This window comes from Opisthorchis viverrini (assembly GCF_000715545.1).
Source record: "Opisthorchis viverrini unplaced genomic scaffold opera_v5_4, whole genome shotgun sequence".
Taxonomy (NCBI): Eukaryota; Metazoa; Platyhelminthes; class Trematoda; order Opisthorchiida; family Opisthorchiidae; genus Opisthorchis; species Opisthorchis viverrini.
The window spans coordinates 1431301-1456902 of NW_008751660.1; the positions used below are offsets into that span (position 1 = coordinate 1431301).

The 25602-nt window shown below is 44.8% G+C and overlaps 2 protein-coding genes across 2 annotated transcripts in view; one reads left to right on the plus strand and one right to left on the minus strand.

Moving 5' to 3' along the window:
* The window catches only part of T265_00427 (hypothetical protein), a gene marked incomplete at both ends in the record, with an annotated part of 28039 nt that extends 26195 nt beyond the window's left edge, over positions 1 to 1844 (minus strand). Inside the window, one exon of the mRNA XM_009164200.1 lies at positions 1820 to 1844. Within this exon, the coding sequence (XP_009162464.1) occupies positions 1820 to 1844 (25 nt within the window). The remainder of the gene's footprint in view (positions 1 to 1819) is intronic.
* T265_00428 (hypothetical protein) overlaps positions 1 to 20424 on the plus strand; it is a gene marked incomplete at both ends in the record, with an annotated part of 49721 nt that extends 29297 nt beyond the window's left edge. The window contains 10 exons of the mRNA XM_009164201.1: positions 1331 to 1465; positions 2390 to 2493; positions 3985 to 4078; positions 4492 to 4899; positions 7806 to 8287; positions 10822 to 10924; positions 14630 to 14770; positions 17684 to 17757; positions 18189 to 18354; positions 19422 to 20424. Of these exons, the coding sequence (XP_009162465.1) occupies positions 1331 to 1465; positions 2390 to 2493; positions 3985 to 4078; positions 4492 to 4899; positions 7806 to 8287; positions 10822 to 10924; positions 14630 to 14770; positions 17684 to 17757; positions 18189 to 18354; positions 19422 to 19637 (1923 nt within the window). The remainder of the gene's footprint in view (positions 1 to 1330; positions 1466 to 2389; positions 2494 to 3984; positions 4079 to 4491; positions 4900 to 7805; positions 8288 to 10821; positions 10925 to 14629; positions 14771 to 17683; positions 17758 to 18188; positions 18355 to 19421) is intronic.
* Positions 20425 to 25602: the final 5178 nt, after the last annotated feature.

The following is a 25602-nucleotide window of genomic DNA, read 5'->3' on the forward strand; positions in this document are numbered from 1 at the left end:
TATATATATATGGGGGCCCCACTGTAGGCGGATAATATTTTCTAACCGCATTCAACCAGGATTCTGTTGCTACAACAACCTATAAATTAACAATCGTAAGTGCAATGGGACTCTTGTGGATTACTGGATGCATACCACTATTCCACTGTCCACATGCCTTTAGCCCAAACAAACAATAGAAAGTACCCAGCTAGAATCAGAGTAAGGGTTATCGTGTACCAAACTTCGTTGCGTGGGTACTCGGAGACCGGAAATTAAGCTGTTCAGTGACCAATAGCTACGTGCATGACTTTCGGCTTTCATATGTGATGTGAACAACTGAACATCCCATGAAGCTGGGAAGGCTGCACGTATACCTACATACGGGCAACGAGGAGTGTCAGCTACCGTAGGCAGCAGACACTAATGGTGCACCGACAAACATCTAACGTGCGATCTTGTTCTTCACGGCGTGAGGTGCACGAAATAGCTCTAACTGATCAAGCGGATGCTGCAGCTTTCATAAAGGATGGAGGACCCGACTGTCCTCAGCTCCTGTCGCAACGGACAGGACGATGTTACTAATGGTCAACCCTATGATGTGGTTAAACCTATGATAGACTTGTTGCTTTTGGTTCGTTTTCCCGGTCAGGAGTTTCTGAAAAAATTAAACCCAAAGCAACGAGGATTCCAGTCATAATAGCCCTCCTGTTCATTGTATCACACAAGCATAACCCCACGTCGAAGAAGCTGCCGCAGGTTGGGCGAAAAATCACATATATACATTATATATATATAAATATATCGCAGGACTTGGTCTCAAAGTCCCACTTAGCTTGCCGCTTCTCTTTTTCTCAAAGTTCTGCTCATTTCAAACGCGTTTTCTTTTCTGGTGTCTCTTGTGTAACTGAATACTCTGGGTATGATACTGATGCTCCAGATGCATCCAGAGTGCCATCCATATCGCCACCTGCTACCTCTACTTCTGCGACCGAATATTTTCAGGCGTACATATACGCTGTTGCTGTGTAGGTTGTCCATCAACCGTGAAATGTTGGACTGTTGTACGCTAGCAAATGTTTCAACCTAGCTGGTCACCTCTGTCAGAAAGTAATTCAAGGGATCGTGTTCACGTCCCCATATATCCTCGATGGATAATTATATTTTACCGGTCGGACTTTGTAGTATTCGACGCCAGTAAATCGTTCTTCCGTTTTCATGTACGTTAGACAAGTTTTTTTTACTTGGAAAGAATAGCCCAGTAGACCCGATGGATGGCATGTGTGACTCTGCTCAGCTTTGCTACTCACTAGGTTTTCGCTGACTTATAACCATCCAATTACTGTTACAGCAGTCCGCCGTCGGTCGAACCTACGTGGAATCTCAAGCTGCTATCCGGCAGTGGATAACTCGACTTGAATCGGAGGTTAGACGATTTAAAACGGAAAACACCAATTTGCTTCGCCTGAAAGCAGAACGTGAAGAGGTATGTGTTCTGTTGTCAACACTAGATCACACCGTTCTCAAAGTAACACTTAAAATCACTAATATTCAAGTCGGAATGAGGAAATCGAACTCTGGGATTGACTCTCATTCCAATGTGAATGAGGAGCTCTGGTAGCTTGTCATTCTTATGACCGACTTATGCGAGTGGTATCTGTTCTTCAATGAACACTTCGTTTCATTCTGATGTTTTACTAACTGCTAGTTGTTCAACTATAGCACCCTTTCGGTGCTTGACTGCCGTGTATTTCGAAGGAAGCACAAAGGCTGATCCTGGAGAGGGGCTGCGAAAAGCTACTGACCGGAAGACCAGTGGTTTTGTGCCTTAACCACTTACCTTTCTGGAGTTCATTCTGGTACATAAGCTCTGAGTATTTTCTCAAGCCATTGGCTACGGTGTCTGGCGTCCTAGTTTTAACGGGTACTTTGTAAGTTTGGTTGACATTTAGTATCCTTTGAAAGCACAGTAACCGCCTGTCTTCCGATTAATCCTTAATCTTCCAAATTATTTAAACATTTTATGAACGCATTCTAGAATATTCGTGATCCTCACCTGTTGTAGGGTTCTGAAATTATAATTGTAATTTCCAGGGACGAAGTAGCTTCATTAACTCCTAAATCTTCTGATATTTGGTGACCAGGATTTGAGACTGCAGAATATTGTGCTGTTGGACCCACCCTATCGCTATTAATCTGTTCAGCTGAGGGAACCTGGGCAACTTATCTTAATGGTTATCTTTTTATCTAGCTATTGCATTTCGGGCAACGTTGTTGATGCATTGAGTTGTAGACATTCTGGCTTCCGCGTCTACGTGCACAGCGTTAACCGTATCTCCGGTTATCTCCGTGTATAGAACGAATGCACTATATTGCTTGCATGTTTTGTCCGTTTTTCTACTTCCCGTAGAGTATGAAGCGTCTGGAGTGTGAAACAAAGAAGTTTGAAGAAATGAGAGAAAAGGAAAGGAAGCTGTTCAGTGACTATAAGGAAAATGAAATGCGTAAGCTGAAGTGAGTTCTCCTCCCGGTTGGCATTCTTTATGCACCTACTTCATTCATAGCCTGACTGCTTATTGTTTGGGGGTGGTAACTGATCAGACTCAACCAGGTTGTAGTAGAGTGTGCCACCCAATAGTTGGTCTTTTCAGAAATTGTGTTCTGTCTTCTGACACTGTAAAACCATCGTCTGATTGGATGCGCCAGCTTAAGGAAGCGCTGAGCACACCTTCTCGGCCGCTACCAGTAATCCTTGTCTTCGCACGTACTTGAACTCATGTCAGAGGAGGCATAGAAGATGGCTCGACGTTTGGTCTTTTCGTCCGGCTGAATGATGTCTCATAGATGCGGATCAACTGTTCTTGGGCGACGGCATCCTAGGATCCCTTGAGTGGTCTCTGCAGCCACCCCAACAAGTCTTGAAATTCTTCCGCGATATACCGTGGTTTGTTGTGCGGGCCCGTATATCAGCTTCGTATATCCTAGTTGCCCGCCTCTAAATAACACTACTTTGGTGAATGTCTGACACCTTATAGGTTCAGGACACGGTCCAGTGGAATCTGAGACATTTTAGAAGTGCTTTTGGAACAGTCTTGCTCTACTTTAGGGTATTTTTCAGCAGTTAAGGTGTATAGAAAAGAAAGCGAAAGCCTTCAGCTGTAGCACCCTTCTGGTGCCCAGCTGCCATGCCACCTGAAGGGAGCACAAGGGCTGGGATATTGCCAGGTTGCCCAAGCCTATACAGGGGAAGTCGAGAGGCACAGGTTGTGTCAGAACCACGGACCTTCCAGTTAGTAGATTCGCGCTCTAACCACCTGAATGAAAAAGACAAACCTTCAGCACAAGGGATGTTCATTCTGGTCATTCATATGTTCAAGACACAAAATGTGCAAACTGAAGAACAAGTGGCGGTTCGTTACCATACTTGGATTTGCTGTACGACACTTTGTCTAACATTATTGAAGAGCGATATACTGTGCGAATAGCAGTAGTTGCACAATCTGTCGTCTTGGTTTGCGTAAAACGAGATACGCGACTCACAAGGTAGCAATTTCCCCCCGGAACTTTCAACCAGCCAGTGAAGCTGTGGACATTTGTTTTGCTCCTGCCCAGTACTGCGTTCAGTTGGCTTTATTTGTGGTGAAAAGTCCAGACACTGATCTAACAACAACTGCGTGAACATGAAGTTCAAGAATCCAAACACCCGCCTCTACATCCAGTTGCCGTTCTAGGAGAGCTTAACGGGTGTAGTCATGCTTTTTCACATGCAAACCAACCACAGAAGGTCCGGCGATCACTAACCGAACAGCTGCTGGGCAAATGTGGAGTTAAATAACCGACAGTTTCATGCAGGTTTAGCCGATCCAATCTAGACTCTGCACGGTCGTTTTTTCCCTTGTAATGAAAGCGGTCTTCTTCATCTATGAATTTATCTTTCCGAATAACCTGCGATTCTGCTGCAAAAATACCTCATTAATGTCATCCTTTCATTTATATGCTCATTAGAAAAGAACGTCGTGTTTTGGATGAATACCAGCGCGCACTCAAATCTATGCCAGCCAAAAAAGAACGTGAGGAAATCGAGCGTCTCAGAGATGAGGTTTGTCCCCCCTGTATTTTACGTTGCAGAAGAAATAATGTTTCTCCTCTATCTCGCCTACATCCTGTTCGTTTGCCAGATCGGATGTGACATATTCTTCTCCGGGTAACTCGGAAGCCTTGTAAACTTTTCGAACGAACCAAGTGTTAAACTTGTCCCGGCTGGCTAATTTTCAGTCACGAACGAATGAGGGCAACACACAGAGAAAAATCAAGCCGTAAGAGATACCGGCGGACACAGCTGCCGTAGTTTATAGGAATAAGCGATGTTTCATGTAACTAAGGCACAATCCCGCTGACATGTTACAGCTGGTGGCTCTCAGCGTCTGAATTCTACATTCCATCAGAATTGGTGCATACTTCGTCATGTACAGTTTGTCTCACATGAACTTCGAACCTCCCTCTTTTTTCCAGCTCCAGGAAGCTCGATCGGATTTGAGTAGACGTGAAGTAAGATGGCATGCAGCTATCGCTCGTTTGCGCTCACGAATCGAGGAGCTGGAGGCTGAACGGGATGAACTGAAAACTCGCGTCCATCGTCTAGAGGGTGATAGAATCGAACTGCAGGCTCAGTTGAACACATCTCGTAGCGCCAATGGTTCGCTCGCAAGGACGCAGATCCGTAGAACTGCGTCGTCTGTGGGTATTTCGCGACAGTTAAGTTTTTGTAATGGTGCTAACGCTCTTTCATTAACACGTCTTGAAAGAAGACTGTGGAAGACTTTACTTATCTCAAAGGGCCACTTTTGTTTCGTTTTCACTCATCCAATTTTCGTGATGTTGAGCGGTCTCACCTTGCTGGAGCGAATTTTCGGGGCGTTGGTCAGTTGAATTTGCTCTCGTTATGAATTTGACCGAATAACCTGAGCTTCTCATCTGCAGAAGTTCAGCTTGGTCCTGCATTACAGAATCATCCGTACACCAGTAGGTTCCTTAGGTATTCCTCTGGTGGGAGTACATTGTCACAAAAAGTTCGGACGAAGGCAACCAACCTAACAGAAGCGGTAGGATTTTCCTAGGTCAAATTTCTGCTTGTCTGTGGTTGCAGCTCAGGCAAACTGCTTCGAACGACAACTGGAACCGCATTGTTGTGGCCTGATAAACCTGATAAGCCATAACTAGCCATGGTTCAGCCTTCATTTTTGTAAACTGGTTTGACGCTTATGAAGTGGACAGTTAATACTGTGTGATGCTTTAACACCCTAATTTCAATCTCAAAGGAGACTCACCTTTGGAAGACCTTACTTCCTCGGAATTATTTCTATTTTCAAAATACCACTGCAATACATTGTATCACTCTGTGACGGAGCCGTTTACAGAAAGGCAGACTCCGTAAAGACTGGCAGTGTTGTGGAATATGGGTAGTTCGGGCGCGCTGATTGGCTAGTTGTTGTAGCCTGTGCCTGTCAGTGAATTGAAACGGAGTAAGCGCCATACGTGGAATGACAACTGAGTTTGACATTTTGGAACAAATACGGGAAGAGTTGTCCTTGGAACCCAGATCGCTGTGTACTAGTTGGTGGGGAAACTCATGTTTGGTGTGAAGAAAGGCTTAGTAGGACAGACAAAATGCAGTGTGAATATACTGAATTACTCGGTACGGTGTGTAGGGGTAGAGGGGGATGCTTGACATGCGGCGGCTGCAACAGGTTACAAGACAGCCAAGAAACCTCCGGATTCGGTCTGCTGGCCAATTACCGGAATACTTCACGTTTTAAATTCAAAAATTAATCCGGTTAGTAGGTTTTTTGTTGTGGTCAGTACTACAGACATTCAGAGAAATGAAGGTAAACAACAGCCGGTCAACACAAGCAGCGGGTCCCGCAACCAGCCACAAGTAAATTAAAGAACCAATCAGGAGCTGAACCAGTCGCACTCAAACGAGTTCAGACAACCAATGGAGAGTTCTTATCCACGTCCAGTAGGTTCGCACGTACGCTCAGTGAGAGACTCCGGAAGCAAACTGTGACCTTCTTGGTTGATTTCCGAGGTTAAGACTCGGCGTTCATACATAGCACGCTACAACAACAAGCAATCCTCGGAATTTACCTGGATATATTTTGTATAATGAAAACAGCCGTGTAAATAATACCTTCCACCAGAGACGTGCGCTGTCTCCAGCAGCTCGAAGTTTTTTTTTACGAAAAGAAATGAATACCTGTTTCCTGTATCCCCCCTCCGACCAGCAGTTCTCTCCTGGGGGATAACTGTCAGTACTTTAATACTCGATGTTCATGCACTTTCGCAAGCCATATTTATCATAGTGAAACGGTCGGATCTTTATAAGGACATTTTTGACAGAATCTGATGAATCTTCCCAAAAAAGGCGAAGCCGTGGAAAAGGTTGCAACCGAGCGCTTGTTGACGAGCTGCAAAGTATTTGAACACAATACTTCCCTAGAAAACATCTCAGAAAGGCTTCGAAATAATTGGCACGGTTTAGCAGTAAGAACCGCGCCACACGCTTTCTGCACTTCAATGAAGAACAGTTTATATGTCTTTCAAGCGGATTTCATGTTTTTAAGATGAGGAATTTTACCTCTTCCAATGTGAACGAGCCGCAATGTTTATCACTTCACTACCTTCAGTTCATATTGCAACATTTTGATGAACGACGTGATGCGCGTATCCTACACCATTCGCCAAAATGCACATTGGTTGCTCACCAATGATGTGCACCTCAATCCGCGATACAAGCTCCTACTGGCGTTTGAGTATACATCTGATCGCTTGCTTTGTTTTATTACTTCACTGTGTTCGTCTACCATTTTGTCATATCAGACAGCTTGCAGCTGCATGTTACGGGTCTTGAAGCATGTTCCCCGTATGTTCCAATCGATCACTGTCACTGTTGCTACAGCCTGTCGTCTAGCCTAACTAGTCTTCCCCTTTTAAGGTCATATTACAATGACACGGCAGCCTTCTGGCATCTGGCAGCCGTCTCTGTCGACGACCGCGAAGGTAGATGCCAGAGTCCAGCGCGCAACGTTATTGGAGGGATCAAGGAGTGTTATTTTTACACGTGATGGCGCGGGTGGATAAGTTTTGCTCTGCACTGTGTGCGTTTGCTGAGCTGGGCGATGCATGCCAGAGTCCAGCGCGCAACGTTATTGGAGGGATCAACGAGTGTTATTTTTACACGTGATGGCGCGAGTGGATAAATTTTGCTCTGCACTGTGTGTTTGCTGAGCTGGGCGATGAGCAGCTCTATGGGCAAGTCAGCGTCCATCACTGCAACCTGAGTTACCAGTATTCTCCTCAGTTCCGGTTTCCAGCCCGTATATCGTGAACCAACAACTCACAGCGCTCGACCTCCTTCATTCATCCAGACCCAGTTCTTAGTTGACACAACATCCACATTGATTGTTTAGTTCCAGAAGTGGGACTCTGTACATGGTGACATTGGTAAATTCCTCCAGCCTGGCCACTGGAAAAGCAGAAGTTCCTTCAGTACTGCTCGTGGCATAGCTTTCGTGTGATCGTAAAGGGGTGATTGATGGAGAATATTTTCGTGTGTGGCCTCTATCTCACCGTGTTTTTACACATCGCATCTCTTCATGCCACGTTTGGTTTGCTAGTCTTTCCATTCTTCTTGGATGCAGCGGTTGAGCTGCAACCAACCAGTCGACGGATATCTGACCACCTGACAACCTTACTTTCGATTCTTCCTTTGCTCATGCTCAGCTGTGTTCGTCAGTTGGTTCCCATTCTGTATTTCCCACTAACAGAGTTTGAATGCGGTGACTCAGTCCATAATCCTCAAAGGGAGTAGGACCACTTCAACTGAGACTTCTTCTCTTCCCGCGGTGAACAAGGCTGGCCGATCAAAACGAGGGAATCAACCTCTGGGCGGTTATCGCTGGACATCGCGATCTGGGTCGCATTCTGCTGGTCTCGATACACTGGTGGGTGTAGGAACGAAACACCGATCCTCGACTATTGGCTCCGGCGTGGATCGACCGCTTTCAGCTCGAGATAGTGTTAGTAGTTCTGGTAGACCGTCATCATTAATTACCCGACGTGCAACGTCGACCGATGGCACTCGAGAAAGTGTCCACAGCGGTGGATACTACACTGGCGAGGACGATTGTCTCTCTTTGACAAGTGGAGGAAATGCGGATACCGAACGTCACGATAATAAGAGCGGCATTGATCTTGATCAAATCTCTCCTGCCACCGTACCCGTGCAACCGCAGTTGGACCGGTCAGCGTGAGTTTTTGACTGCTGTTTTAGTTTCTACACGACAGACTCGCGAGTCATCACTAGTTCGGTTGCAGATGTGGACCTAGCCAGTTAGCAAAAGTATGAAAAGAGTAATCCCTTCAGGTCATGTACTTATGATTCCTTACTTGATTTTGGTACACTACTGCTTGCGCCGTACATGAGACAATACAGCTGATTTATACCGGTTGCATTGCATCCTATTCATTCTGAATAAAGTTAGACATGAATCATAACATTTTCGAGTTAGTTTTTACATTTACTTTGTACATGCACTATCTCTTCAACAGAAGTCGACACAAAGTATAGGATTATTTGGTCTTTCCCGGGGATGGTTTCTGTTCTCGGTTTCGTACATTAGATCAAGACCGGTGGGAATAGCTGCTGTTGACTTTCCAAGGGATTATTGGTTCATTTTGCATCAAAAAACCCCCGTATGCGGCCCCATTTCCGGTAGCACGCAGGTGGTATATCTGACAAAGAACTTGGAAAAGAATCACTTAACGCAAGGAGGATTCAAACGCCCGTGCTCTTAGTATCGTGTCAACTTAATGCCGTACTTTTTTCTTTTCCCATTTGATATGGAACTTTCGAAATTTTCAACACATTTCAGAGTAACACCCTGAACATCTGCTGAATGCTGACAGTTTGTGAAACGCTCTTGATCCACTTGACATCTATCGCTTAGCTGTCTCAAACGTGCGTGATGTTGATATCAAACAAATGTTAATCCAATGTCATAGTCGCAGTGTTCTCAATCGTTGTTAAAACTCATTGTTGAGTTATGCTTTCGATACGCGCAGCATAATAATTCCATATGGTCGATAGAAAGTGAATTCTGTCCGCTGTTAGTGAGCAGAAAAGTTGCGTGTAAATACAAGGAATAAGCGGCAGATGTGTTTCAGCATGATTTACTTGGTAGAATATTCTAATTGACGGTTTTCCACCTCTCTGAGTACGTTACCAGGACGATTCGCGATTGCTCACAGACCAAGCGAAGCAGGAGTTACTGATAACTTCAAATAGTTGCGCTGGTTAGGATATGTACTTCGTATGCCAGAGTGTCGTCTGTCTCGCATAGTTCCCTTCGCTTGTTTTGAGTGGAAGCGACCGAGAGGTGAGCAACTAAGTATAGAAACACTAACCAGATAGGAGGGAAGTGGTACTTACTGATGATAAAAGTGCTATCTAATAGGTCCAGATGACCTTGGCATAGTGCAAGAAATAAGAGGGAATTTATAGAAGCCGAGGTACCAGCGGGATATTTTTCATGATTTTGGACTACGTTTGTGTGGCAGAGAAACTTCATGTGACTAAACTAGGCGGAAATTTACAGCTCATCTATCGCTGCGGTTAACGGTCACTAGGTGATAACGCCCATGGCCCTACTGCCTGTTAAGCAGGGTCATCGTTTCTCTGAAATATTCAGTTCAAGGACCGCCTACGTCCATATCCTGATACAAGTTCACTCGAACTAACAGGACCTGTGTGACCGAAACCTGCACACCACTGCTATACTGAGGGGATGAATGGGTAGGTAAAACTTCATTATAATTCTGTGAAACGCTCTATCCTAAACGCTCTATCTGTGTGATGGATAATGAGGACTGTCGCAAACGTAGTTCGGACTGACCACCATACCGTTTCACACGCACAAAAGTTAATTCGTATGCCCGAAATCACAGCTGGTCATAAAGCTAACGGGCAGCAGACACCTAGAGGCGAATTTGAAAACTTGAGTGTTCTAGACTGAAAGGTTGCTGGAAATTATGACGGATGAGTGGCCCTGAAGTTGTTTCGTACACTCTACTGTTCAGCACGACAGGACATAAGCTCACAGCAAGCACCGTATCTTTGGTTGGGTGAAGTCGTCTTCCAGAGGTTTTCTCCTAAATCCATGTAGAAATGCAAGTCTGTTTGTGTTCAGACAGCTAAGCCAAGTAGGGGAAAATGAACATCTGCGGTTTAAGTTCAGGCTGGACTGGATACATTTCTTGCTGACAATTGTGTGCCCATATTTTATAAAATTCTTCCCAACTGAATTTCCACAGACGCGAGTAAATACGAATCGGTTTGGTGGTGGGCGCATTCTCATGTCCTGAAATCACAAGTATCAAGCGGTGTCTGGAGTCAAATATGGACTATTTCGGACTAGACTCCTTCAGAGTGCAACGGCACGCTTGCGAGTACTACTCTGGTGGTTTTACTTCAAATTTCCGAGTAGTTGGAAGACCTTGATCTTTTCTTTGACATGAAGTGCTTACATCCTGGCAAACGGAAGACGGTTAATTCGTCACACAATGTTCACTGGGGGGGGGGGTTACACGATTAACGCTAGCGGACGTGCTGATAGGTCACTGAACTTCGTTTGTGATCCATGATCTAGTCTGGAGATGTTAGTCTTGCAGTATATTCTTGCATTATCTTCACCATCTACCACTGAAAGGGACTTTTTGGGCTTTGATGTTACATTTGTAACTTCCTTGGTTATCTTTCCCTGTCTCTTTTTATGCGCTTTACAGGTTAGGTCCTTCCAAACGCAGTGCTGCTGACGAAAAGTTACCCGTCCCTGGTACTGCTGCTTCTGGTGCCGTCGTTCGTTCAGTGAAACATCCAGATGGTTCGGTAGGTTCTTTGGTTCGTCTTCCAGTTTACGTCTGACGAAATAAAAGAATGCTGCAGTGCTGTTCCTCAAATTTGACTCCCTGAAACGCGAACACTTTGAGGAAGCAGACTAAGTTAGATAGTCCCGCCTTCCTTCTCCGACGGACCTAGCTTTCATCGAAGTGAGCAGTGCAGTCCTTCAAGACTTCAGTCGGTGTGATTTAGCGAGGTTTCAGAAGACTACTTGGATGGGTCTTTTTGCCCTAGATATTTGTTCGAACAACCGTACACAGCACACTCAACCTAGCTGTTCTACATCCCGTTGCCTCGTCCTATTGGCACGACATGTGTTCACTCTGCAACTAGCATAATACACATGCAGTGGGTTGTTATCCGTTCCCGGATTTATTTCTTCACATCATGGACCTCCGTGTAATGTGGGTAACGACACGTTCGGTTTACTGTGAGCGCAAACCTCTGAAAGCCTTTGACCAAGTGTCGGATGTTCCCACACAGCTAAGCTAGGTCCGCTAAACTGGTTTCATTTGCCGATGTTTTACCGACGGTTTGCCATCTGTTCATTGAAAGTCTGTAGGTCCACGAGAACTCACACAACCACCACTACAGTCACTGCAGATCCAGCTAGTTCTATGATTAGATTCAGAAGATCGCAAAACCCTGTGTCTCTCGCATACTTCCTCTTTCTGGCTTGAAGCTGTCAGATGCCGGGTTGTATCACTCCTAGGCTAATCACTTTGTATTTGTACTTCCAGTTTTCCAAAACTTTGACCACGGCCTCCTTGTAACACCACTTTTACCCGCCAGGATCTCACTTCATAGTATTGGAGTGAGATGGCTCAGTGGTTAGAATTTACTGACCGGAGGGTCCATGGTTCGAACCCAACCTTTGCTTCTCGACCTCCCTTGTCTAGGCTCGGGCAGCTTGGAAGTACCCGTCGTGCTTCCTTTTGGTGGCGTAACAGCTGGGCACCAAAAGGTGTTGAACGATTTATATTATTTTTATTTTGTGATATTCTTCGTACAAGCGCTGCTTCGGGATCCTGTTTCCCTACATTCAGCAAATATGTCATCATTCTGCCACATTGTGGCCATCTCTCTCTCTCTGGCATCCTTCCAGTCCAGTTGATACCTAGCATTGACCACAAACTTTGCATATGACAGCTCTTAGATTATCAGTTATGCCTCTACGTGATCAATACTTCATGACCATACTATAAGAAGAAGAACGATTACGGTTGACCAGCATTAGAACCCCTCTGTTAATTATTCTCCTGTGGTTGTGCGACGGTGAAGCAATGGTATTAACACTGATGCTGTTCTTTTTGGTAATGTTTATGAATATAGGACCACGGAACAGTTGCTTTTTCGACACAGCTTGACATCGAGCCGTAACCTTCGTTGTCGTCCGGTTCTGATCTTATCGCATTAATGCGACTGAGAACCTAAGCTAAGCGCACTATATTATCGCCATAATTCTGGGTGGAAAAAGCAGGAAAACACAAGTATCGGTATACGTAGTATTCTCGGTATCGACACAACACAGTTAATACAGTATCCGGAACACTGTTGATATAACCTATCGGTCGATTGGAAAACGGTTGCTTAACTGAATTTGGATTTCTGTCGGTGTGGCCGTACAGATCTTCGATATTTGAGTTGTATTTACTGAAAATCTCTAACCATGTTGATCATCTCAGTTCAGTGTAACAGAACCGGCTTAATCATGAAAGCATGCTCTCTTGTTGGTGTTCCGTGATGGGATGTATCTTCCAAGGGATAGAGGGATTGTGATCCATCACCGTTACCAGGTAGATTTGGAAACAATAAGTCACTCATGGTTGGAGTTCAAAAGTAAGTACACGAAGGAAAACGGTGTTCTCATAGGGAGGTATGTTGAACTGTGGAAAGAAACAGAAGAAACCCGGCTCCCTGTCGAAAGTGAATACACCAGAAAAGCGAACAGTTTTGTCTGGACCCAGTGAGTGAACCGTTGGGAGGGGGTTTCGGTTGCAGGTTGTGCACAACAAAATGACAGGGATATTTGATATGTTGAAACTGCCTTCTTCCTCGTCTCAGTAGACGCAAACATCCTTCATGTTAGACACAAACACCGTTTGGATCATGTTGGTCATCTCTGTTTTCCAAATTGGTCGATGTATTGAAGAAGATAGGGACTTTTTACCAGTCGATTGAATGGGTTTTGGTTGTCGTTGATTCAACAGCGACTTCTTTGACCACTGTGGACGCCGTAATCTGGTTTGATTTCGCGTTCGGAAATTAACCCGTTTCTCTGCTTCGCACCGGATTACTCGTTCTCTTTGGTTTGAACTTCCGAACAACTTCTCCAAGGGAACTTTTTAAAAGCGAGCTTCTGATCTTGGCTAGGTTTACGTTAAGTTCTAACCAAGGAGAGTGGTTTTTTTTAATGTCGCACATGTTTTGGTCATGAAGTCTTTCCATCTTATTTCGTTATACTTAGTGTCTGAACTATCCCCGACAAATACCGTTTGGATCATGTTGGTCATCTCTGTTTTCCAAATTGGTCGATGTATTGAAGAAGATAGGGACTTTTTACCAGTCGATTGAATGGGTTTTGGTTGTCGTTGATTCAACAGCGACTTCTTTGACCACTGTGGACGCCGTAATCTGGTTTGATTTCGCGTTCGGAAATTAACCCGTTTCTCTGCTTCGCACCGGATTACTCGTTCTCTTTGGTTTGAACTTCCGAACAACTTCTCCAAGGGAACTTTTTAAAAGCGAGCTTCTGATCTTGGCTAGGTTTACGTTAAGTTCTAACCAAGGAGAGTGGTTTTTTTTAATGTCGCACATGTTTTGGTCATGAAGTCTTTCCATCTCCTTATTTCGTTATACTTAGTGTCTGAAGTCACTATCCCCGCTAGAAGTCGTGTGAGTTTTACACAGTACAACTGATTATATTGAAAATTGTTCTGTTACATTAGGAATCGCATGGTGTATTTCCTTCTCATCCCAGTCTTCTACGACCGGAAAAGACCAGGTGTCATTCAGGTCGGATGCCCGCAACACGGTCGCTGGTTGAGTAGGAAGAGACCTGACCAGCGGTTCTTTCAAACTGGGCGTGGACGTATAGACATACTATTAGCTCACTAATATCCATTCGCTTGCCTTCCAACATATTTCACAGAATCGTGGGACTCTACGTATGCATCGGTACACGCACATACCTGGGTAAAATAAGTTGAAAGAGGAATTTCCCTAGCATCATATGAGAAGCCTCCTTGCAATGGTCGTCAAACGCTCTCAGCCTATAGGTCGGTTGACTATGACAATAGCAGCATCATTTGTTTTCTTATTCACTCCGCATCTTTTGTACGCTGACTATCCAGTATAAAAGTGAGCAGTAACAGATATATTGACGTGCTGGACGTCGAGATAAAATAAAGCAGTTTCGATATTTGCATGGAAGACAATACATGATATGCGGGCACTGGCCTGCTGTCGTTCCACAATGACTCGATTAGTGATTAAACGCCTGCATCCTAGTTAACTGGCTCACCGAACACGTCAACGACCGCAGCTAGACGCAAAATCGATGTGACATGCTCGATACCAATGCAAAAACTCTTCGGGTCTGCAGGTTATTGGCCAAACTTTGGTTGCCTTCACTCATTGTGATATCTGTACTATCAACTTACGTATGCTCTGTGTGCCATTTCACTATGTCAGAGCGAGGAAACCTATGCCAATGGTGCTACTGTGATATCGTATGCCAATGGATCCGTGAAGGAAGTGTTCCCTGATCGGAAGACTGTCTTAGTATCTCTGTTCAATGGAGATATCAAACGAACTTTGCCAGATGGGCGTGTGGTAAGTTGGTTGCTCTTTAGGTAATTTTATTTCGTTATCATCAATCATGTATTCGTACCGCAACGCTTCTTAGTCACAATATATGTAGCAGCCACCGTGGACCATAACTTGTAATGGAATTTGATAGCTGAGGGTTTTTCTCCTTGGTTCCTTAGAACTAATAGGTCGGATGTCAGAAGTATAGCTGTTTAGCAATTTGACAAATAACTAAAAGAGGGAACTAGCTCTTCTTGAGCCAACGGGAAACGCCAGTTGATTTACACTGGGCGCATAAATGTCGGTACCGGTACGGTGTTCCGGTCAAGAGTAGAAGCTAAGTAAGACGTCTCATAACTGCTCCGCCTGTATCAATCATCATCATCATTATCATCATCATCATCATCATCATCATCATCATCATCATCGACAGCACGACATCAGTGTTCAGCAGTAATGCCTTTATCAGGATGTAACTCCTAGTGAAGTTGGTTTACCTGACATTGGTGCCACCATTGCCTGACGTATAATGAACAATAAAAAGGATGGCTGCCATAAATCTTTGTCCTTTAGCTGTCCTCGAGTTTTTAGGTTGTATTCCATCGGTTTTGTAAGTATCGTGTCATCCTAAGGAAGTCTAACAAGCTCTTCAGGTACTCACATCTAATGAGCGATAACCGATATGTGACAAGTACACTCATCTGCATACCAATTTGGTTTTCACGGTAACATCATAAACAAGAGATTCAGCTGGGATTCAGGTGAGTCTCTGTGAAAACCAAATTGGTATGCAAATGAGTGTCTGTCGAATTTTGTGCAATTTCGGTTCAAACAGAACATAAGATCGACGGAGACTCGGGGACTGCGCCTACTAAATGAGCCCCAAGAAGGGCGGAACCAGTCGTGGGTTGTTGAAGGGTTTCCAGCAGCCTAATGAGTAGTGTGTCACGTCGATAACCGATAACCTCTTAATTAGCTCGGACTGTTGGGACAAAAACTTCTGAACATCAGATTGTGCGGATCCGGTGCAAGACACTCATCTGGTCTTAACGGAATATCCAACTGGATTTCACCCGAACCTCTCATTTCCGATATTCTTCAACTGAATCTACTGCACAAAGGGCGCCTCGTGTTTCATTTGGCACGATATTCTGGATATCCTCACTGACCAAAAGTCAGGAGTCGCGGAGGCACTGTCGTAGCATATACGCATAGCATATATGCATATATGCACTGTAGTATATATGCGCTGACAAGAATAAACGCTGCGGAACCAGACAACGTAAGTGTCTACCAAAGCCTTGAATAGAAACAGAAGGCGGGACCTTATGATTGAGTGTCAAGACGATGGATCTATTCAGCTGGGGCTGACGCACTGCTCTACCAATCCTCAGGACAGGTCACCGAAACAGTTGTCTACACCCCATCAGGATATTGTCTGAACCCCAACACTGACAGCAAAATATTCATTGGACAGTTCAGTTCATAACTAATGATTATTACCATGAAATATTTAGCGCTTGTCCGGTTTGCCTGAGTTGTCTCAGATCGCTTAGGTGCAGGGACGTATATTTAAACGGACAAAAACTTGAAGACCTCTACGAGATTCTAGCATTCGCAAACTGAGTCTCAAAGGCCATGTATCATCCCCCAAGTTTCTCGGCTGTTTGAAGCAACGAGGTATTTGTTGTGTGTTTGTGCACAGTGCTCCAGATGTGTTCTGGTGAAGACCGTGTAGAGGAATGCGTCTGCCGTTTTCAGCTGATTTAGTCTTCCCTCACACAACAGGTGAACTGTTTTGGCAATCTTTTCCCCATTTCCTGGACCCCTGTGTCGAATGGAAGTTCAACTATCATTTCTGATAGACTCGCTTGTTTAGAAATCTTCTGAGACCGTTGAAGTTCCCGAAGTAAGGTGATGTAGAACTTAGTGTGGCTCTCCCCTCTGGGACGAGCCCAAACTTTTCGCTTCTCTACTACCAAATCACTACTAAAATGGCATTCTTCATCGCCTTACATTTGCGATCATCTTTGTTATCGTCTCTCCTAAAGCATTGTAAAATACTGCTATCTCCCCCTAAAGCCCACATGATGCTACGTCAAAGAGATCTTACTCGCAAAAGAACTGAAATGGTCACTCCTTTTGACCGTCTTTTTGAGGGGTTTGCTTTCGCTCCAAATGATTAATAGATTTGAAGTTGTGAGAGTTGCGTGTTTGAGGCGAGAGGTTTTCTACAGAGGCATCTTTGTCAGTGCCGCTAATCTGTGATCGGTCACACTTCCCCGATAGTCGACTACCGCTAAGTCACAGATCAACTCATTATGAGTGATTTATGTTGTTCACAAGTCTAAGAGGAAAGAGCGCAGCGAGGCACACGATCATATGCCATATGAAGTATCTGGCTTAATCTAGGAGTTTGTTCACAAGTCTAAGAGGAAAGAGCGCAGCGAGGCACACGATCATATGCCATATGAAGTATCTGGCTTAACCCATCTAGGAGTTAACCGTCCTGACGACAGTTCAGTTTACTATTATCCTCGAAACAGTTACCGTACACAGGCCGCATCATCGCATCAGTTTGGCAGTTCATCGTCAACAATCGATCGATCGATCACGAGGCTTGTTCCCTTATTTCTACAGCTCACATGCCACGGTTCTTGTTTGCATATCAGTATGTCAAGTGGAAGCTGGTTGTAGTCGGTGTCGAGAAGTTTATTTTCTTTTCTCATTCTAACTGATTTGAAGTCCCACCTATTCGTTGCCTGTTGTTTACTGTTTTCAGCTGCTGTTTCGCGGCCACTGTTAATCGGAGCCATTGAAATGGGTTCAATGTTTATGGTGAAACCTCGCATAAACATGTCAAATTCATCAGTGCTTTGATCCCAGTCCAATTTCCTTTGTGGGTCTTGATAGAACGTTTTTATTTTCATCTCCTAGATTTACCATTATGCTGGGGATGGGACCGTCCAAATAACATATCCAGACGGAGCAGAGGAGATAAATTATGCCGAGTAAGTTTTGATTGTGTATATTTCTCGTTCAGCAGTCATTCATCGTGCTATTTGTCTTAAACCCTCTGGGGTTGGGGTAGTTCCTAGGCATGATATCGGTTGCATGTGTGGTTCGACCGACGTGAGCGAAATATGCAACCCGCGGCTGATGTGCCGTGGAATAGGTTTTGGATTTCACAGCTGGGGGTATTGTGAAAGTTGTCAGTTTAAGCAGGACGATGCAGACCGATTCATCCTTCGTCTATTCAGCTTCCTACTCCCTAGTACGCTGACTCGGTTTGCTTCAGTTGATAGGTAGATATGGTATCTATCTGCACATACCACAAAACGTTATTTTATCAACATAACACCAACTGAATCACCAATTTTTAGTTACTGAATCAGGGTTTCACCCAAGTGATGTAGTCAATGATTTACCTAATTTTTTTCAGTGGTCGACAGGAGATTATTCATCCGAAGTCCACACAGAAGTCACAGGGCGAGAATGCGGTAAAACTATCAGGTAGTGAACTAACCTCCCGACGTCTGCCCAATGGGGATCGAGAGATTTCACTACCCAACGGCCAACGCGAGGTACACTCGGTTACGGGGATCAAAGTAAGCCCTCGGGGACGATTAGCTGTGTACTTCAGCCTAAATGAACTTCTTGTATATCGAACTGTGACGTAACTGTGAGAGATGCATTTCGAGTCTTTTCCTGCGTGTGTAGGTGTTGTTTTGCATGTTCCCATTTCAGTCCCAACCTTGTGTGTGCGGAGTTTAGAAAAACACCTCTTCTCCTCGCAGCTAGTGGGTTACAATACATGACGACATAACTGTTGGAAGTAAACCGAGTGGTGAAGTGAATAACATTGTGGACTGCCATTTCGACAACTCGGATCCGAACCCCACATGAGCCTTTCCGTACTGGCTACCGGTCATTGTCCTGATATTTCGTAATGTTTCGGGAATAAGGATGTAAAAAACAAACAAATAAGTTTGGTGTAAAAATGAGTAGAGTAATTTGACTTCCATTGGCAATGAAAATTGACACTTACTAGGCGGAATTCCTCCAAAGGTTCTTTGAATCATTAAACTGTATTCAGATCGTTACCTTGAAGACCAGTGTCGAGCTTTACAATGTAGTGGAATGAGGGGCCACGTTGATTCAATATGGGCTGGTTGAGAGCGTATTCAGTGCTAAGTTGCTGCATCTTTCAGAGAATGCACAGCTTGTCTTTAATTCGTGTGTTAACTTAAGTTATGACCATGACTTCCGAACAAGACAGTGTTGTCATTCAGTGTAACTTATTACGGCTCTCTGGCTCTGAATTGTAACCAGTGCCGAGCCCATCAGTTCGTGAGATTCATGCCTGTCTGAATGAGACAGGATAGGTGTTGATCTGAGCTCGAAATAGCTCAGTGGTTAAGGCGCTACCTTATGGGTCGGATGGTCCGTCGTTCGAACCCAACCTCAGTATCTCGACTTCTCGTGTCTAGACTCGAGCAATCTGGCAGTATCCCAGCCCTTGTATCTCCTGTTGGCATGGCAGCTAGGCACTTGTATTTGGGCAAGATGTAATCCATGCATTGCGTCTGGTTTAAGGTCCTCAGTTCATATTTATTTAGGTGGTTTTCTGTGTCCGCGGGGTATATTAACACATCTTTATTTCCTTCTTCGTTAGTGTCGTATCTATCCAGACGGTACAACTAAAACCGTGTTCCCTGATGGTCGTCACGAGACACGGTACTCTTCAGGACGCTTGCGTGTGAAGGACGCACAAGGTAATCTGATCCTTGACACGCGATTGCCCGTATCTGTCTTACCATCTCAACCTTCGATACAATCCAGTAATTCAAGCCCTCCACCCAAACCAACAGCGGACTCACGGAAATCTTGAGATTTCGCTCCTCTTTTGGACCGGTTCATGTACAGTGTGCGCAAATTTACTGCCATCGTGAGTGGCTGTGATCGTCCGTTGTCTGTATTTGCCGTATGAGAAAGAAAGTGACATTCCTTCTGACCGATGTAAAAATGTACTATGTCACAGACAACCAGCGAAACCGATGAGATAATACTGTCTTCTTTTTCACTTTTTGTTGTTTTCTCTCTTAATTTTTGCGTCATTTCCGGTGCTCACACACAAGGTTATCCTCTCCAGTAGATTGGATCTCACAAACATCTACCCTTTGCTTGCAAGTGAACTCAGCTCGGCTCCGACAAATTTCATTCCCGTCCCTGTTTATCAAACGGCTTCCCCAACCACGATGTCAGATATGTTTACCGAGGCATCTGAGACCGCCGCCGTGTACATATGTAAAGAAGACAATTGACATTTTGACCCGGACTACCATCCTTTGGTATAAGTTTACTGGTGTTCCTCGAAAAATCCGTTTGATATTAAGAAGACTAGATTTTTGTGTTTGGTTTGCTTTCGATTTTGTGCTGAGTGAGATAGTTTTATGCTTCCTTTTTCATATTCACCCACCGACTGCATTGAGCTGTACTTTTTGCTCACATGCACAAACTCTCCTCGTCATTGGGCTTTTGTTGACGGAATAACACGGCGTACGCACGACCTTATTCTTCTATGCCTGTAACTTCATCGAACCAACTACCTTTTAGTTCTCGTTGATATCCTCAGCGAGGAACACCGGGGGAAGGGGTAGGTATCTCTTGGAATGAGCTATCTTCTATATCTTCTGCACTTGTTGTCGTGTTCTGAACATTTCGACCCAAGTGAATGCTCCAGACACGCAATAGACTTGTGACATGCCCGGTGAGAATTATGAAACCATTCATGGTTTTAGCTATAAGCGCATCACTCGCCTGATGTCGGACTGTTTTTAGTGAGCGGACAAAAGCCAGAATGTCAGATCAAGTAAAAACATCCAGGAATAGGAAGTGATTAACGCTACCGGACCGTGGAACTACTTTTTCATTCAACTTTACAACAATGCTCCTCCACTGAAATGATTTGATACCACAGATGCCCCACACTGGCACTGTCCGGCAAAGTTTATCTCAGGCTAGGTTCGCAAGATTGAGGTCCCTATCCAGTAGTACATGCCATTCGCCACGTTGACGTCGAACCGTTTCATATCTAACATGACTTTGAAGATCCAGGAATTCCGAGGTCCATATGACATCGACGTTTGTATGTTCATTATTCTAGACTCAATAGTGTAGCAGTTCGATTACTTGTCTTATCTACCATTTCTCCTCTGTGCAATGAAGTACCATCTGTTCGCGCTCTGCATGCAAGTGGTTTTCGAGACCGGGTTTTAACACAAGCAAAACGAATTAGACGAAAACTGAGCGGGGTCACCCATATTCGGTGAATCACCATAGTAAGCCACATAAGTGAGTAAGTGAGCCGCCGTACAGGTCTTTCGGTCCGCTCGCCCCTGCTGATCGAACCTGAGACAGTGCTGGTTTTGCGGGAATAGGATGCATTCGGTCGTTGGCTCCACAGCCGATCAGCCCTACCCTCTTTTAGTTGCTTTCCTAGTCTGCCCCACCCAGGACCAAGCTAGGAATTACATGATGTAATGATGAAACTGCCTCACGTAACACACAATCCGTCCAAATGATTGAGGTGAAACTTGCGGTACATGTGTAAAACTAGTTTTTGTGCAATCATAAAAACACGCACTCAACCTGAGGCAGACAAGTCACAAAAGTTAAACCGAAACATCTACTGGGGGTGAATCAGGAGTTCTGTAGCTTCTCTCAACATGACTTAGAATCGTAAAAACACGTCTCACTACTTTTCGAGAAATACACTCATCTGCAAATCAATTTGGTTTTCACGGGAGACTCAATTGGATCTCTCGTTTATAATGTTCTCCAGCTGAATATGCTGCACACAGGCCGCCTCATGATTCAGTTGGCACGATATTCTAGATATCGCAGTATATTTTCATAAAGGAAACTACTCACAAGGTTGCTGAAAACTCTTCGACAGCCCACGACCGGTTTCGCCCTTCTCACTACTTTTCAAAGGATTTTGCAATGGAAAAGAATTCCCTGACACGATTTCCAAAATGGCTCGAGCTTAGAAATGAAGTTTCCTGTATGTCAAATTCAGACAACTCAGGATATCTTCGGTGAGTGCACGCAACTCCAAGTATTTCCTTTGCACATTTTCCAGTCTGAACCAGTCCAGGTGGTTGACTATTCGTACATCCGATGGATGCACCCGAAATTCGCACATGCGCATCTAGGAGACCACTTGTCAGTCTACCAGCCAGTGTGCGCCGTTCGGCATCTACCATCCTGTTGAATTATATGTTACTTAGACCTCAGTAACTCAACCGCGGCTCTAAATCCGGGCCTTTACCTCAGTTTTTCGATAACCTTATGATGGTTTTCAGTGTTGTTTTATGGCCACTTCTGCTCGAAATCCGTATAAATCACTTGTATGGCACTTTTACTGATTCCGGTGCTCCAGATTGCTCACTGATAAGAAAGCGAGACGGCTGAACGGAGGGTCGCTAGTTCGAACCCAGTCTCAGCTTTTCCATGGCTCTTGTCTAGGTTTCCGTACTATTTCACCCCTCATGCTGCACAGCAGCTATGCACTGAAAGGATACCACAGACCGACTATAATTATTTTCATTCTCCGATGCATACATCTAAGTAATGCAGTGATCGTTATCGTCAGTCATCACAAGAACAAACAGGACCGTAATGTGAGGGTGTTGAATTGGCCGGCTCGTGCTCCTAGTCGTAACCTTATCGAGAGCACTTAGGTCACACCATCACGACAGATGCTTAGAGGGGAAATTCTGCAGCTCCAAAATTGAATAGGTAGTTAGCGTAAAGTGGGGATCGGAAATCTGTTTTTACAAATGTTGATGCGATTTATAGATATTCTGAGTTGAACCGGTTGCAATAACTCGTTGAAAATTTGTTGAAGTGGTCTTCCTAGTTCTGCACTAGGGTTGAAGACGACCGTTTTTGGATACCTTGTCGCCTCTTTTGAGAGAATCCTATTCACTGGCTCTCTGTAATAGTGTCGTCAGGGGTGTGAAGGCGTGTGTACGGCTCTGTAGCCTGTTTAACTGTCAGTTTTTCTAGAGGAGTTGATCAAGTCCTGGTTCCAAACCTGCAGCGACGGAAAACTGAAGAAAATCCAGTGGATCCGTGGATGGAAAATTCCCTTAGAATCCAACGGCCCTGCTGATGTTACTGCTCCATTGCTTTCGGCAAATTTCCGGGTGCCCTAGAGTCGCATCAGATTGTGCCTGGCTAGATGTTTGTCATCGACAAAGGCCCGTATAGGTTACGCTACCGTTTCATGATGCAGCACTATCGTAGTGTATACTCTGCCACTGGCGGACAAACTGACGTCGCACCGTCGCACTGTCTGATTTTCCTTCATTTCCCTTTGCCTTGTCATATTCTGTTCACCGCCATCTGAATCGGGCACGGAGTACAACGCTATTCCCGAGAGACCACAACTTGGTATGCATGACATATCCCAGCCAACCTGGCTTGCGTTGCCTCCTACTTTACCGGTGGCTATTTTCTGAAACAGTTCGTTGTAAGATCAGCGGTTCTAGCGGATTCCAGCTATAATTTTGAGGCGTAGATGGTCAGAGGTCGTAAGATATCTCAAATCCCGCAACTGAGCTAGTCAAGTCTCGCAACTTTTCAACAATACAACTCGCACTCCAGTCTGATACCGAAATTTCTGAGACCCATCAAAATGCGTTCTTCAAGCTACAAGTGTCGCCGATCGACAAAACTAGTCCTGGCCTTTGAGGTTGACTTGACTTTGTGTCACAATTCTGTCATTGCTAATACCGGTTCCGAGATAGCGTTCTACGACTTTCAGTGTCAGTCCTTGGATTTTTAGAGTCATTTTCAGAAACTGCACGTCCCGAAGAATGGCTTTGCACTGTGCGAGTGGGAAGCACTCGCCGAAGTACCGGATGACCTCTGGTTAGCTTTCCTAGTATTGTCTATGCTCGTTTTCGAAAATGAGTGTCGTCAAGGATCTTGCTCGGAGAGATCCGAACATTGGGGTTTTAACGAACTTCCAGAGTTCGCCTCTTCACCTAGTCTATGAAGAAGTTAAACAAAGATGAAGAGAGTGAACACCATTGTTGGACACCACTGCCATGTGGAAAAGCTTTTGGAGAACTCCCTATATACTGTCAGGAGCCCACAAGTATACGAATACTAAGAGCATACGATGGTGACTTCTGCGTCATGCTCTATTACACAAGTGCGTTTAGAAAAACGAATCGGTCGACAAGACAGAATACCACCATAAAGAGGGAATATCAATAATGCAAGGTTTCTCTAAGCATGTCGTTGATTTAGCACTTGAGAGAGTGTGAAGCTGAGGTCCACAAAGCCTATTCCCGGACGGAATCTTGCTTCCTGCTCTTGATTCACGTGCTTACGCACTCTCCTGAGTTGATGTGAAATAGGCGATGCACGCAATAGTAGCACCTTGAAAATTAGCACGACTCGCCCCAGTTGATTGGGACGGTCTGTTTCACCCAGATAGAGGCAGATAATTTCGACAAGCACCTGCTAAGGATTTCACTCCACTTAAACAGAGTGGAGGCGAGTGCGTCAGAGACAGCAGCTTTGAGGGAAAAATGTCTTTCGCGTATTTCTAGAATCATCTGAGGTTCAAAGGTCATTGTCCAGGGAGGTTTGAGAATCCGGTTGTACAGTTAGAGGTAGCCAGTTGATTTGTTGCTGGAAATGTTCAGTCCGATGATCCAGATATTCCTCTCTTTTAGGGATGAGCCAGCCGTTTTTATTATTAATTGCTTCACACACCGGAGACCGTTTTGTCCTGATGCGCTTATCAATGGGATATTTTTCGAACATTCCCAAGTTCTATTGGTTCCTCCATATCTTCAACTTTTTGCCCCATTAAGTAGTTCGATCTGCGCAGATCCTCCTCTTGAACTGACGTCTGACGGTTCGTCGTACTCTACTCTTGACTAGGAAGAATAAGTGCTCGAGCTCTCAGCAACGTTAGAGTTTCTCCAGATCCAGTGCCTAGATGCGGTTAGTTGTGTTGCTGCCCAAGCGATGTGCTCCGCTTCTTGTAGGGTTGCACACCCCACCTTCCAGTAAGAGTTAACATCAGAAGACGTTTTGTCCGTAATTTGCTTCAGTAGTTGGTCTTTTGTAGGTCCGCTTCGCATCAGGTCTCGGGATTTTTTATCAAAGGCCAGGTGAGGTGCGCGAATCATGCGTGCCCCCCCCCTAAAAGTGTTTCGGGATCCGCAACGGGCAGGCGCGTGATCTGAACCGCATAGGTGTTCCAGAACGAGCAACAGTCTTTATTTTGTCTTGCCACATATTACCAATAGCGATGTGGTCCGTCTTCGTCGGGAGTTGGCTCATATTAGGAAGACATCATGTGGTCGACCGGCTTCGGTCGTTTCGGAAGTTTGTACTGCACTGAAATATTATGTGACCCGCACATAACTGTAGCAGGTGTTTCCCATTGTATTTGCACCTCGATTGCACCTCCATTGAGCCTCAGCAGCTGTAATTCTGCCCAATCCTACCCATCCATAACTCTCTCAACCACATCAGTATCTTGACGTTTAGTTCAGCATAATTTAGCTTCGTATGAACTGTCATTGAGTGTATTGGAACAACAGTCTGCTCGAGCGTAAACAAATAGAATAAACAGACAGTGATAACTGGCCGTTTACGGAGAACTCTCACATACTTAGACCAGTAGCACATAAACGACTTCCAACGAGCAACCATCCAAGCAGAATTCTCCTATCCTGCTGGCTAAAAACTATGCCAGTCGCCTCGGCTACTGGATGACCAGAGGTGCGCAACCGCAAGCGAGGAAAACCGGTGAGGGGAATCAC